The sequence below is a fragment of the Erpetoichthys calabaricus genome, chromosome 12 (assembly GCF_900747795.2).
Source record: "Erpetoichthys calabaricus chromosome 12, fErpCal1.3, whole genome shotgun sequence".
NCBI lineage: Eukaryota > Metazoa > Chordata > Cladistia > Polypteriformes > Polypteridae > Erpetoichthys > Erpetoichthys calabaricus.
The window spans coordinates 41,276,682-41,289,880 of record NC_041405.2 but is presented as its reverse complement, the minus strand read 5'-3'; the positions used below and the strand labels follow the sequence as shown (position 1 = coordinate 41,289,880).

The following is a 13,199-nucleotide window of genomic DNA, read 5'->3' as shown; positions in this document are numbered from 1 at the left end:
CTACCATAAAAGTACCGTAAATTTACACTGGCTGTTACAAATTCAAATCAAATGCATGTTTTTATTATACAATAGCAATAAAAATAGCAGTTCACTACTCAAAATGGTAAATGTTGGAGGGCCCAGGAATCAAACCCACAACATCTTGATTATGAGACGGCGGTTATTACTGCTGCACCAACCAAGCAGACATACTTTGTACCCTAAGCCAACTTCTTTTTCTTCGGTTATATTCTTGAAAAAAATCACACTTGTTTTGTTATACTTATACCTTTTGTGAAAGTGTTTATTTTATATTTGGACTTCAGTCTTCACACATTATACACTGCATGTCTACATTTTGTCAATTATAACTAAAACATGCCTGCCTCGCATTTCTTGTCATCCTACATTTACATAGATTGTTGTAGACATGGAACACACATGAAATGATATATTATTTACCCTCCAGGCACCTCACACCCAGATAAACAGACTTGAGCTCTGAAAATCTTCTTTGCGAATTGAGTTGCGTCAGTGGATGGGGCGGGGGTTTGGGGGGGGCAGGGTGGGCATAGCAGGCTGCTTACTGCTTGTGCAGATCAACACATTTATAAAACAAAGTACACTAATGGAGAGGTGCAAAGGAATTTAAAGTGGCCTGGGATTACAAGTTTTTTCATAGGCTTCAGGGACTCTAGTGTTAAATTACTAGTTACTTAATGGTTACCAAATATACATATATTTAACAGAATAAATTTCAATATAGTAACTGAGAAAAGTGGCCAAAAAAGAAACCATGTATAGTTCAGGCAAATGTTACATAACAACCAAATTGCAAGCAGAATCTTCTTTGCATTACCAGAACATGACATGACTCATGTTCATATTTTAGATGATGTTGGAGTCTTTTTAGCTGTTTTTCTGCTTCTTCAGGAGAACTAAAGATGTAGAATTGGCTGTCGACATTCACTTTCAATTTAGATGGAAACAAAAGGCTGTACCTGATTTTAGCTTTGCTCAGCTCATTTGCCAGCTGTTGAAGGAGAAAAATCTGGGTAAATATGAATATGGTTATTTTCCAATATAATCTCCCTTCTTTTTTTCTTTTAATTACCTTGACTGTATGTTTGGGATCATTGTCATTCAGCAGAATAAAATTGCAACTGATCGGATGCCTTCCAGGTGGTTTTGTGTGATGGATGAGAATCTATTTTTGCTTTTTAGCTTTGAGGATTATACTCATTCTGACCAGTACACCAACTAAATTTATAAAAATGAAGCACCTTTACATGCAGGAAACTTCTGTTGTGCTTCACAGTTGGCTGCAGACACTCATCCATACAGAGCTCTCTAGCACCTCTTTTGACAAACTGCCTCCTGTTTGAGCCAAAAATTTCAAATTTGACTTGTCAGTTCAGAGTACAATCAAGTAATTTTTCAGCACCCTAGTCCTTGTGTGTTTGTGTATGGTTGAGTCTCTTGGCTTGGCTTTGCATCCACTTCAAGAAAAGTATTTTTGGCAGCAACTCTTTTACAAAAAACACATTTGACAAGATATCTCTTGATCATAGAGGAGTGTACTGTAATTGGAGTTCTGGATATCTTAAAATTTTACAGCAAGTTTGATGTGCAGCATCTCTAATTGGCTGCATACAGATTCTGTTGCTGACCACTGGGTTGCTGGTGCTCAGCCCTGTCAATTTCCATTATGCTTCTTCACCAGAACTTGGATATCACATCTTAATCTCCTGTTTGTGAAATTTCTGCTTAGGACAAACCTTGCTGATGCAGGATGACCACCTTGAGTCTTGTTGCTATGCTCACTTTGCCATCAATGATTTGACAATTAAAATGCCATATCTGTCCTAAACTACCATTTTAGTTTATTTGCCTTTGCCCAGTTTGAGTATGACTAATCCTGTTTCTGTTTCAATTCATAAATCTGATTCAATGAGCTCAATATGTCATTGATTACTTGCATATGTGTGTTATATTTGTCTAATACTGCACTGGGCTATATACAAAACAAAATAAAGAAGTTCCTTATCTGAAAAACTGGTCTTTTTATTAATATATTACTTTCTTTAATGAAATACAGATGTTTCTGTACAACATTTAATTTTTTGGAAATTGCACGTTTGGAAATTAGAAATTTTTAAGGACAAAATGTATATAACATATTCTAAGATGTCATAGAATGTTTTCATAGTAATATACACATAAACTTTTAAATAAATATTTATATAATTAACTTTAATATTTTAATAATAATTCTGACATACAACTTCATGGAATAATAATACGGTTACCAAAATCATGTTGTTGTTTTCCCCTCCATACATATCATATACAGTAGTTATAGCTACAAGCCAAATAAAAGAACAGTGCAGCAACTAGTGAACTTTTTGTTTTTCCTTAAACATTACCTGGTACAGCAGAAGACCCAAAAGACCCTGGATCACCATTTTCTCCTTTGAATCCATTAAAGCCTGGCTGTCCTTGTGCACCAGGCTGTCCTCTCAGACCTTTAGAGCCTGTACCAACCATAATATATCATTAGGAAATTAAGTTTACAATAGTGGTTCTGAACAAACTTAGTTATGCCTTTGAATGAGGAAAAGGATGTGAAGTACTTGGTTAAGACTATAAGGAAACAATAAAAATAGAAATATCAGAAAAGTATGTAACAGAGTCTAATTGAACTTTGTCGTTGACAGCCAGGACACTTACCTGGCCGGAACGTGTTTATTGTGGAAGGACTGGGGGAGAGAGTGGGCTCAGGGTATTATTAGGTTTGGGCAGCTGGTGTGCCCCCTGTAGACCACAACTTTTAAATATTACTAGGTTAATTGCTAACATTTCAGTTACTGGTTATTTAAAATTCCATTTTTCTTTGAAGACCTACTGTGTATAAATTATTTTTGTATATTGAAAATTCTATTAAAATGTATGCATAGTTTACCTGGCTGTCCTGAAGTGCCAGGGATTCCTGGAGGACCATATGGCCCAGCAATTGTACATGGCAAGGTTATTCCTAGAAACATAAACAGAAAAGAATTGAAAAGAATGGACACAAAAATAATTAATATATTATAAATATACAGTACTGTGCAAAAGTTTTAGGCAGGTGTGAAAAAATGCTGTAAACAAAGAATGCTTTCAGAAATATAAATAATGATTGTTTATTGTTATCAATTTACAAAATGAAAAGTGAGCGAACAAAAGAAAAATCTAAATCAAATCAATATTTGGTGTTACTACCTTTTGCCTTCAAACCAACATCAATTCTTATAGGTACACTTGCACAAAGTCAGGGATTTTGTAGGATTATAGTCAGGTGTATGATCAACCAATTATACCAAACAGGTGCTAATGATCATCAATGTCACACGTAGGTTGAAACACAGTCATTAACTGAAACAGAAACAGCTGTGTAGGAGGCTTAAAAGTGGGCGAGGAACAGCCAAACTCTGCTACCAAGGTGAGGTTGTGGCAAGACAGTTTCATGTCATGGCAAGATTGAGTACAGCAACAAGACACAAGGTAGTTATACTGCATCAGCAAGGTCTCTCCCAGACAAAGATTTCAAAGCAGACTGGGGTTTCAAGATGTGCTGTTCAAGCTCTTTTGAAGAAGCACAAAGAAACGGGCAACGTTGAGGATCATAGACACAGTGGTCGGCCAAGGAAACTTATTGCAGCAGATGAAAGACACATCAAGCTTATTAACCTTCGAAATCAGAAGATGTCCAGCAGTGCCATCAGTTCAGAACTGGCAGAAACCAGTGGGACCCAGGTACACCCATCTACTGTCCGGAGAAGTCTGGCCAGAAGTGGTCTTCATGGAAGAGTTGCAGCCAAAAAGCCACACCTCCGACATGGAAACAAGGCCAAGTGACACAAGTATGCACGAAAACATAGGAACTGGGGTGCAGAAAAATGGCAGCAGGTGCTCTGGACTGATGAGTCAAAATTTGAAATATTTGGCTGTAGCAGAAAGCAGTTTGTTCATCGAAGGGCTGCAGAGCGGTACAATAATGAGTGTCTGCAGCAACAGTGAAGCATGGTGGAGGTTCCTTGACTGTATGTTTGGGATCATTGTCCCTGCATTTCTGCAAATGGAGTTGGAGATTTGGTCAGGATTAATGGTGTTCTCAATGCTGAGAAATACAGGCAGATACTTATCCATCATGCAATACCATTAGTGAGGCGTATGATTGGCCCCAAATTTTTCTGCAGCAGGACAAAGACCCCAAACATACAGCCAAAGTCATTAAGAACTATCTTCAGTGTAAAGAAGAACAAGAAGTCCTGGAAGTGATGGTATGGCCCCCACAGAGCCCTGATCTCAACATCATCGAGTGTGTCTAGGATTACATGAAGAGACAGAAGGATGTGAGGAAGCCTACATCCAGAGAAGATCTCTGGTTAGTTCTTCAAGATGTTTGGAACAACCTACCAGCCGAGTTCCTTCAAAAACTGTGTGCAAGTGTACCTAGAAAAATTGATACTGTTTTGAAGGCAAAGGGTGGTCACTGCATTTTGTTGATTGATGAAAATAAATGATTTAACACTTCCATTTTTGAAAGCATTCTTTGTTTACAGCATTTTATCACATCTGCCTAAAACTTTTGCACAGTACTGTATATGATGATCAAATTTCTTGAAATTAGAAAATTTTGCACAGCTATTGTAATTCAAAGTGAAAAGCAATACTCTGAAATTAGGTTGACAGCTATCATCATGCAAGATTAAAGAACTTTAAATGTAGATATTGAAAATGTGATTGGAGTCAGGACCTGTATCAGCAACCACAGGGAAAGAAAGGAACTTATCCTCTAGTAGGACAAGTTAGTAAAACGTTTTCAAGACAGAAACTAGGTAGGAGGAATGTTGTCAATTGCATCATTTATTCTTTTGCAGCACCATGCTAAAGAGTGAGCATCCTTCTACAGCATGATCAGAATGGTTAGAGAAACAAATCATACAGGTTCATTTTATAATCTATTGAATTTACTTACAGTGTCAATCAATGCATACACTTGTTGGTTTAAACCTAAATTATCTTTATAAAATAAAAGTCTATTTTACTATATGCTTATTATTCTTATATCCTTTTGTTTGAGCCACCACCCTTGAAATTTCTGTGTATATAACAACTGCTCTGTCTTGTTGAGTACAGGTAATTTGATTTCTTGGTCATCTTTCAGTACATTTTATGTATTACATTGTTGTCTATGTTGTTCACTTAACTTTTATCTGGTTTCCTGATTTGCTTGAATAGGTGTTTTAGCATAGGCAGAGTGGTAACACAGAACATTCATTCCTGCCACAAAGTGCAAGGATTTGCATGGAATTTTCTCTCCAAGGTAAATGTATAGATATTAACACTTTATGCTGTTTCTTTAAGATGAATGCTATGTTACCCTAAAATTATTTTTCTACAGAGGCCAAGTGTAACCTGCCCCAGGTGGGATACCAGGTGGAGAGGCAGGAAAAAGCATACCTTGAATAAAAGAGTACACATTCTCCAGATCTGTAACTGCTGGTTATGGGAGGTTGCTGCAGGCTTGTCTGTCCCTTTACTTAGAAATTGGCCAGCAGTATGGCAGGGATACCTGTAGCTGCAAAATGGAGCACAGGGAAGACTACACCAGGGGTCTTGTAGGGCTAGGCCTAAGCTGGAGGTATTTCAGAAGAGACTAGAACTGACCTCTGAAGTAGTCCAAAGATCAGGGATTTGTTTTCAACAAAATACAATCAATTACTGCAGTTTTTCAACTCTGAGGTTTCAATGATTTTTGTGGCCCACTCTTCATCTTTACTTAGCATGGGGAAAAAAAAGTGCTTATATCCTTTTCTTGCAGTTATTTTGCTTTTGGACTTATAGATTATCATTGTAACACATAATATTTAAAGTAGCATATGAATTTATGGAGGTATTATAAAGTATTTCAGAAAACATACTGTATTATATACTAGATTTTAACATACTTAAAATTCCTGCTTCACTTAACATTAGTTGTCTTACATATTCCTGTAAACGCAAGTTCAAACAGTTCTCCCAATTTTTTTGTTCATAAATAGTTATTTTCAAGTGTTATGTGCCTTGAATAATTGAATGCATTCTGTTTGATTGACCAATAATGTATAATAAAGATGATGTTAAATAATAACCAATTAATCCAATGTAATTTCTCATGCTCATCAGAGGTTTATCAGCTCACAACTTGCCTCAGTGAAATTAAAATCTGAAAGAAGCAAAACTCTTTAAAATTAAGTTGCAACAAAACCAAACTCCTGCATGTTGGCACTAAAGCACTACTTCTTGAGCTTCTTTTCAATCACTCCTGGCGAAGATCTCATCAGACCTGCCTCTAATGCAAGGAATCTTGGTGTCATTCTTGATTCCTCTCTTTCTTATTCCACCCACATAAACCACATTAAGAAACTTTCTTACATTCACCTCAGTAACATATCTCGTGCTCGCTCATTCCTATCTCATTCTAATGCTGAGAAATTTATACATGCTTTTATCACATCCAGCATCAATTATTTTAACTCCCTATTGGCAGGTGCCCCTTCAAATCTTATATCATGGCTCCAGTTAGGGCTGGGTGATATGGACAAAAAATAAAATCTCATTTTTTTCATTTATATGGATGATTTTCGATTTTTTTTACATGAGCTCAAGACAAAACAGAACTGAAAAATAGTTTCCTTTATTTTGACACTATATGGAAACAACAATAACAAAAAAGCTACACTTCAGGAGTGTTATAAAAATTAAATATAAAATAAATATTAAATCATTTTTATTAAATAATTATTATTTAAATATTTAACAAAGTTTTCAAACGCAGTATGTATTGTATAAAATGACGCATAAATGGACATAGTTTATTGGTGATTTCATGTTCGTCAAAGTTTAGGCTTTCAACTCAAGTGAAACAAAAAATGTACACTTTCAGGGTTGCCAGCTCTCACGCATCTGGCGTGACACTCTGGCTTTCAGACTCTCACGCTCATGCAAGAAATCTTACGGCAAATCTATATTATTCCATTATAAGGTTTAAGGTTTCTTTATTTAGTCATGTTTACACAAGAAAACATGAAATTTGCCCTCTCAGTTGCATCTAATAACAGACAGAATGAAATAAAACAGACAAATAGAAACAAGAAAGGTTAAGGTAAGGCAGTTAGATAATACATATTTACACAAAAAATAAAAAGGTTACAGGATATATATCAACAACCTTAATCATTATCTTCGATATTTCTTATTGAAAAGTTGTACGGCACTAGGAAGAAAAGAGTTTCTGGAGCGATTTGTGTGGGTTTTCAAAGCAACTATTCTTCCTGATTTACTGAACTTTAGTTCTGCATGTAATGGATGTCAGTCATCAGTTGAGATGATTTCCAGTTTCTTTAACATTGCCCTCTGACACACACTAGACAAATCATCTACATCAGCCCCAATAACTTTAGCTGCATACTTCATAATCTGCTGGAGCTTTTTTTGAGTTTTGGTTTGTCAGACTATTAAACCAGGCAATGAAACTGAAAGTGATCACAGATTGGATCAGACTGCGATAAAAGGACAACATGATGTCCTTGTCTACTTTAAATAGTTTTGAGTTTATGGAGGAGAAATAAACGCTGGTTGCATTTAGAGAATATTTTTTTTGCATTAGTATTCCAGTTAAGATTGTTATCTAGGTTAGTTCCTAAGTATTTATATTTAGTCACTATTTCTACCTCCTCCCCCAGAACTACAATGGGTGAACATACAAATTTCTGTCTCTTAAAATCAAATATCATTTCTTTGGTCTTTTTTACATTCAGAGTGAGAGAGTTTTTATTGCACCAGTTTACCATACAGTCCACTTGATTTATATAGTGGCTTTCATCCTCCCCAGATACAGTATGCCTCCTATGAGCATGGTGTCATCCGCATACTTGATAATGGAGCAGTGGTCATTGTTCTGTCTCAGGTCACTTGTGTACAGAGTAAACAGTAATGGTGATAAGACACCCCCCTGCGAACTTCCTGCGTTTGAATGAATGACTATTGAAAAAGTGTCCTGTACTTTAACTGTCTCTGAACGATTTAAAAGAAAATCCTGAATCCACAGAGTAATAAATGGGTTTACATTTATAGTGTTCAATTTCCCAATCAGTATATGAGACTGTATGGTATTGAACGCTGAAGAAAAATCCAAAAATAGTGCTCTGACATATGAACCAGGCTGATCAAGAAAGGTGTAGATCTGATGTAAGATAACAAGCAGAGCATCTTCCACATTTCTGTTTGCACGTTAAGCAAATTGATTGTTGTCTTGAAAAGACACCAAATGTTCAAAGGCATTTCATTGGAATAGATGTAAGTGCCACTGGTCTATAGTCTGTAGTTAAATAGCTTGGCCTAGAAACCTTAGATACAGGGCTAATGATTGATTGTTTCCACAGATTAGGTACAATACCACAGGTCAGAGACCAGTTAAAAAGCAAATGAAAAACTGGAGAGAGCTGCTTAAAGCAAGACTTTAAGAGCCGACCTGATATGCCGTCTGGTCCCACTGCACTGTTTGTTTTAACTTGCCACAAGCCTTTCTCCACTTCAGTTAAACTGAACCCCATCACAGCAGAATTCCTGGTGTTTTTATAAAGCATCTCCTTTATTTCTGTATTCTGGGTGCTGAAATAATTTGTTTCAAATCTGGCAAAAAAGTTATTCAGTTCATCTGCTAAAAGCTTGTGGTCTTTGTCAGCTGGGAAGTTCACACTCTTTTTAGAGCCCAGTCCTGTAACTGTTTTTAGTCTCTTCCAGACCTGCTTTTAATTGTTATCATTAAACCACCTCTTGATTTTTTCTCCACACATCTTTTTATTTTGTTTAATTAACCTGTTAATCCTTTGCTGTAAAATTCGCTTATCTTCTATCTTATTTTCTTGATGTACATGTTGCTTTTCCAATAGTATCTAGTAATGCTTTAACCTCTTTAGTGATCCATGGCTTACTATTTGGGTACACCTTGACAGAATTTCATATATTCACTGACAGCGTAAGTGGCCTCATTCAGTGACTGTGAGGATATCAGCACATCTCAATTTGTACTGGAGAAGCATTCCTGCAGTTCCACTACACTATCCTTGTACCAGTTTTGTGTTATTCATATGGCTGGTTTTTCTTGTTTCAGTTTCGTTTGTACTTCAGGAGTAGATGAATAACGATGTGGTCAGACGCACCCAGGGCTGCTCTGTGATGTGATATGTAGGCATTAGGGACGTTTCCATAGCACTTGTCCAGAGCTTTTGTCCCCTCTAGTATTAATATTCATATACTGATGGTAATTTGGTAATACTGACTCCAGATTGCATAAATTAAAATCACCCATTACAAGTTTGAAAGAACCAGGTGGTTTCTAGTTTATGAGCAGTTTCAAGAATCGTTTCAGCTGCAGCTCCCACATCAGCATGCGGCGGTATGTAAACAACTGTCACAAATAATTGATTTAACTCCGGTGGTAGATAGTATGGGCGAAGTCCAACAGTGAGTAGTTCAATATTCGGCGTGCAGATGCACTCTTTTACAGTGATATTCCTGCACCACCTTTTGTTAATGTAAAGGCAGACCCCACCACCCGTCTGCTTACCAGAAGCTGGATTTCTGTCTTGCTGTACACAAACGAATCCAACTACTGCAACTGCTGTATCTGAGTCTGTATTCTTAAACCAGGTCTCCGTAAAGCACATCAGACAGCTTTCACGGTACTCGTGGAGGTATCGCGCAGATGCTCTCAGCTTGTCCAGTTTATTTTGCAAGGACTGTGCGTTGCTCATGATGATGGTTGGCAAAAGTGTTTTAAAACTTCTCTGTCTCAGATGTACTCATAGTCAACCTCTTTTTCCTCTCTTTCTGGGTTTCAAAGATATTAATTTGTCCAGTATATTAATAGGACACGGGGAGTAACTGGTAGCTGGTGTCATTGATAGCAGCACATCCCGGCTGTAAATGAACAGCGCCGGCCACACACCTGGGATTTCCTGCGCAGGTAGTGCGTTAGTGTCCCGTTGGATTCCAAAGGTGATAACGATCAAAAGTAAGAAACTTTCGCAAATGTTCTAAAGCATTTTATAGAAATAACTACTTGCAAACGAGTAAAAGAAAACAAAAGAAACAATGTTACACAATTTAAGAACAAAAAGTAGGAGAGATGCACTAAGAGGTCTGCTACAGTGCAGCGACAGGAAGTATAAAAAAAGTTAATTCTGAGTTATTAATTTTCATACTTTTAAGTTACTTCTGTTATTTTAACTTAACATTTGTTATTTGTGTTATTTAAAGAACAAGCTCAATATTTTTCATATTATAGTTATTTCTTTACAGTCATGGTGTATATTAATTTTGCCACATGAAACTAAATTCTAAAGTGTAGCAAATTTTAAAATAAAAAAAAAACAGCCTGCTCATGCATTTTATAATGGACCTAATGGTTACTGGGGTGCCAATTTAAAAAAAAAGCCTTCTAAGGCATGCTTGTGACATCAAAAATAAACTGTAAATAATACATTTTATCATTGATTCTTTGTATTATTTTATTAATAAAAATAATAATACATTTTATTTATATACAGTAGCACCTTGATGTAAGGATACATTTCTTGCTGGCTTGTCTGCTTGCAGCAGGCGTTAAAGGGTGGATTTATGAGAACTCCTTTCATGGTCAAGCTGCTGTATATTTTACTTACTATCCTACTAATGCCTCTGCAGTTCTGTTCCTGCAGTGGTTATGTTCTGCTGTGACTTGCAACAACAGACAGACGTATGCTGAAATCATGATTATTTCTCCTAAATAGGCTTACTTTTCACCTGGCACTCACTGTCTTGCTTTTTTTTATATAGCCTACAGTGCCAAACTGAAGCTTAGTGGAAAGCACACATAATGAGTTTCATTTTGGTTTGTACAAAAACAATCAATCTGAACTTAACTGATTACACTGCATTGTATTTTTAATAAAAGCCTTAGATTTTTAAAAAAGGCAAGCCACTTGCATGTCACTCTTTCCGTAGTGTACTGTATGCATGGCACTTCATTACATGGTACAAATGCGCTCAATCTTTCTCTCACTAGACCACCAAAGTAAACATATTCATATTGACACCAGACAGCAGCATGCAATATCTATGGGAAATACAGAAATACACTTCTGTATAGTAAAAGACTGTAAGTGAAAGTAAGTTTGACTTTTTTCAGTTATTATTATCTAGTTGTCTACAGAACAGACACAGCAATTCACATCTGGGCATCAACATTTAATATCAATGATGGTTTGCAATGACTTTCCAAAGTGAATTCATGCCCCTGGCCCGGAAATTTACTGCAGAGGAAGTAGAATAGTGAAGTGAAAAGCACAGTTGGTCTCCTTTTAATATGGTGGAATCTTGCAACAATGTTTTGCTTTTTTTCCTTCTTTAAACAACATGGATACCCTATTTTACAATACATGTGTAATCTCAGAATGTGGATGAATACTTAATAACATTTATAGCTTGATAAATTGATTTATTTGGTATGTTTTAAATCTTTTTTCCACTCTAGGACCACAGTACCCATTATCTCTTATGTAGTAAAATGCTAAGGTCTGTGTATCTAGTCCCTCTGAGCAATCTGTGACAAGATCAAAAGAGGAAATGCGAGTGAGAGATGCATGAGGAGCAGTAACGAGGTACACAGAGAGCAATGCCTTCAAAGATGACAATTATAAACAGGACTGGAGGTGAGAAAGTCACCTCAAAAATAATGATAGCAGACTTAACAGGATCGTGCTTGAGAGAGAAGGAGCGCCAATGCAGAAATGAAGCGCCAGTGAAGAGGCGTTTACATACACATGAATGGAGAGGAAACGCGCTGAAGATGCACAAAGAACAAGAGGTAGCAAATATTTTTTATTATTCTATCACCAGTTTTTGAGATAAACCGTGGCTAGTACCATTACAGAATGCAAAAGCAGTCACTTATTTTTTTAAATTGATAAAATATGCTTCAATTTTGATAACAATTTCACGAGGCTTATTACTAGTGGTTCCCAAACATGGTCCTGGGGACCCACTATGGCTGCAGCTTGTCGTTCCTACCAAATTCTGTTTTAAATTGAACTTCTACAGTAGACTAATTAAGTGAGCTGTTATTTCTTTCCGCAGGGCTGAGTTTGGGAAGCACTGCAATATTCTACCATTGTGAAGAAATGCCTTTGACTTGGAAAATGCTAAAAATATCCTGTAAATGTACCTCCATTCTACCCTGACTTCACTGCTGCTGATACCTCCTTCCTGGCTGTATATTTCATCTGTGAAGAGGCTTTAGCAGCTTGTCATTGAAGATGCATAGCCATATTGTAAGAATTGCAATTTCTTTGCCATTTTACCAGTTCTTTAAATTTTTTGCTTCTGTATTTGGATTCTGTTTCTGGATTTGTGTTTTGGGACTTTTCTACCTTGGGACTACCTTTTTAGGCAAGTCCTTCCTGATCTTTGAGCAACTTTTTATTATTTATTTTTGTTTACAAATATTCATATTTTATCATTAATAAAAAGTTCTTGTTCCTTTTTGGACATAGACCAGAATTTTCAATGCTTTCACCCCTTACCTTTTTCTCAATTTTCGAGCCTAGTAGGAGTAAGGTGGACTAGGTGATCCTCTTCTGGGCTGTTTAGCAAAAGTTCTGGCCTGCTATTGTGGCACTTTAGGAGACTTCAACCACACTTTTGTCATGACTGAGACTTTCAATCATAACACTGTTATTCTGCTGCCCTCATGCATGATATAGTAAATTACTGGTAAACTGAATTTTTAGGGAATTCAATGTATCAATTAAGATTGCAAATATTACAGTAAAACATTCAACAGGTATAATAGAAAAAATAATTGGTTTACTAATTACACATGTGAATGTTCAATTCACCTATGAAGTTAATATTTTGGTATCAATGTTTCATTGTATAGTACTTTGTATTTAAACATGTGACCATTCAATTGAGACAGTAAACTAAGACTATGTCTCTCTACTATTAAAAAAATCCTAGAAAGCAAAAGTTCTTGGGAGACATTTAAAAGACCCGCGAGACAAAAGAGACTTGCCATGGAGCATCTCACGGGGAACGTAAACATGAGACTTGGTGCCAAGAGATTGTCCCAGGGCTGTCTCGATGGGACG

The 13,199-nt window shown here is 36.5% G+C and overlaps 2 protein-coding genes across 2 annotated transcripts in view; one reads left to right on the top strand and one right to left on the bottom strand.

The window, feature by feature from the left end:
- The window catches only part of col4a6 (collagen, type IV, alpha 6), a 542,265-nt gene that overhangs the window by 221,359 nt on the left and 307,707 nt on the right, over positions 1–13,199 (bottom strand). Inside the window, exons 24-25 of the mRNA XM_028815433.2 lie at positions 2,945–3,016; positions 2,409–2,516 (exon numbers count right to left, since the gene is read on the bottom strand). Coding sequence (XP_028671266.1) covers positions 2,409–2,516; positions 2,945–3,016 — 180 coding nt within the window. The remainder of the gene's footprint in view (positions 1–2,408; positions 2,517–2,944; positions 3,017–13,199) is intronic.
- The window catches only part of LOC127529743 (craniofacial development protein 2-like), a 928,907-nt gene that overhangs the window by 686,020 nt on the left and 229,688 nt on the right, over positions 1–13,199 (top strand). The gene's annotated exons all lie outside the window — the stretch shown is intronic.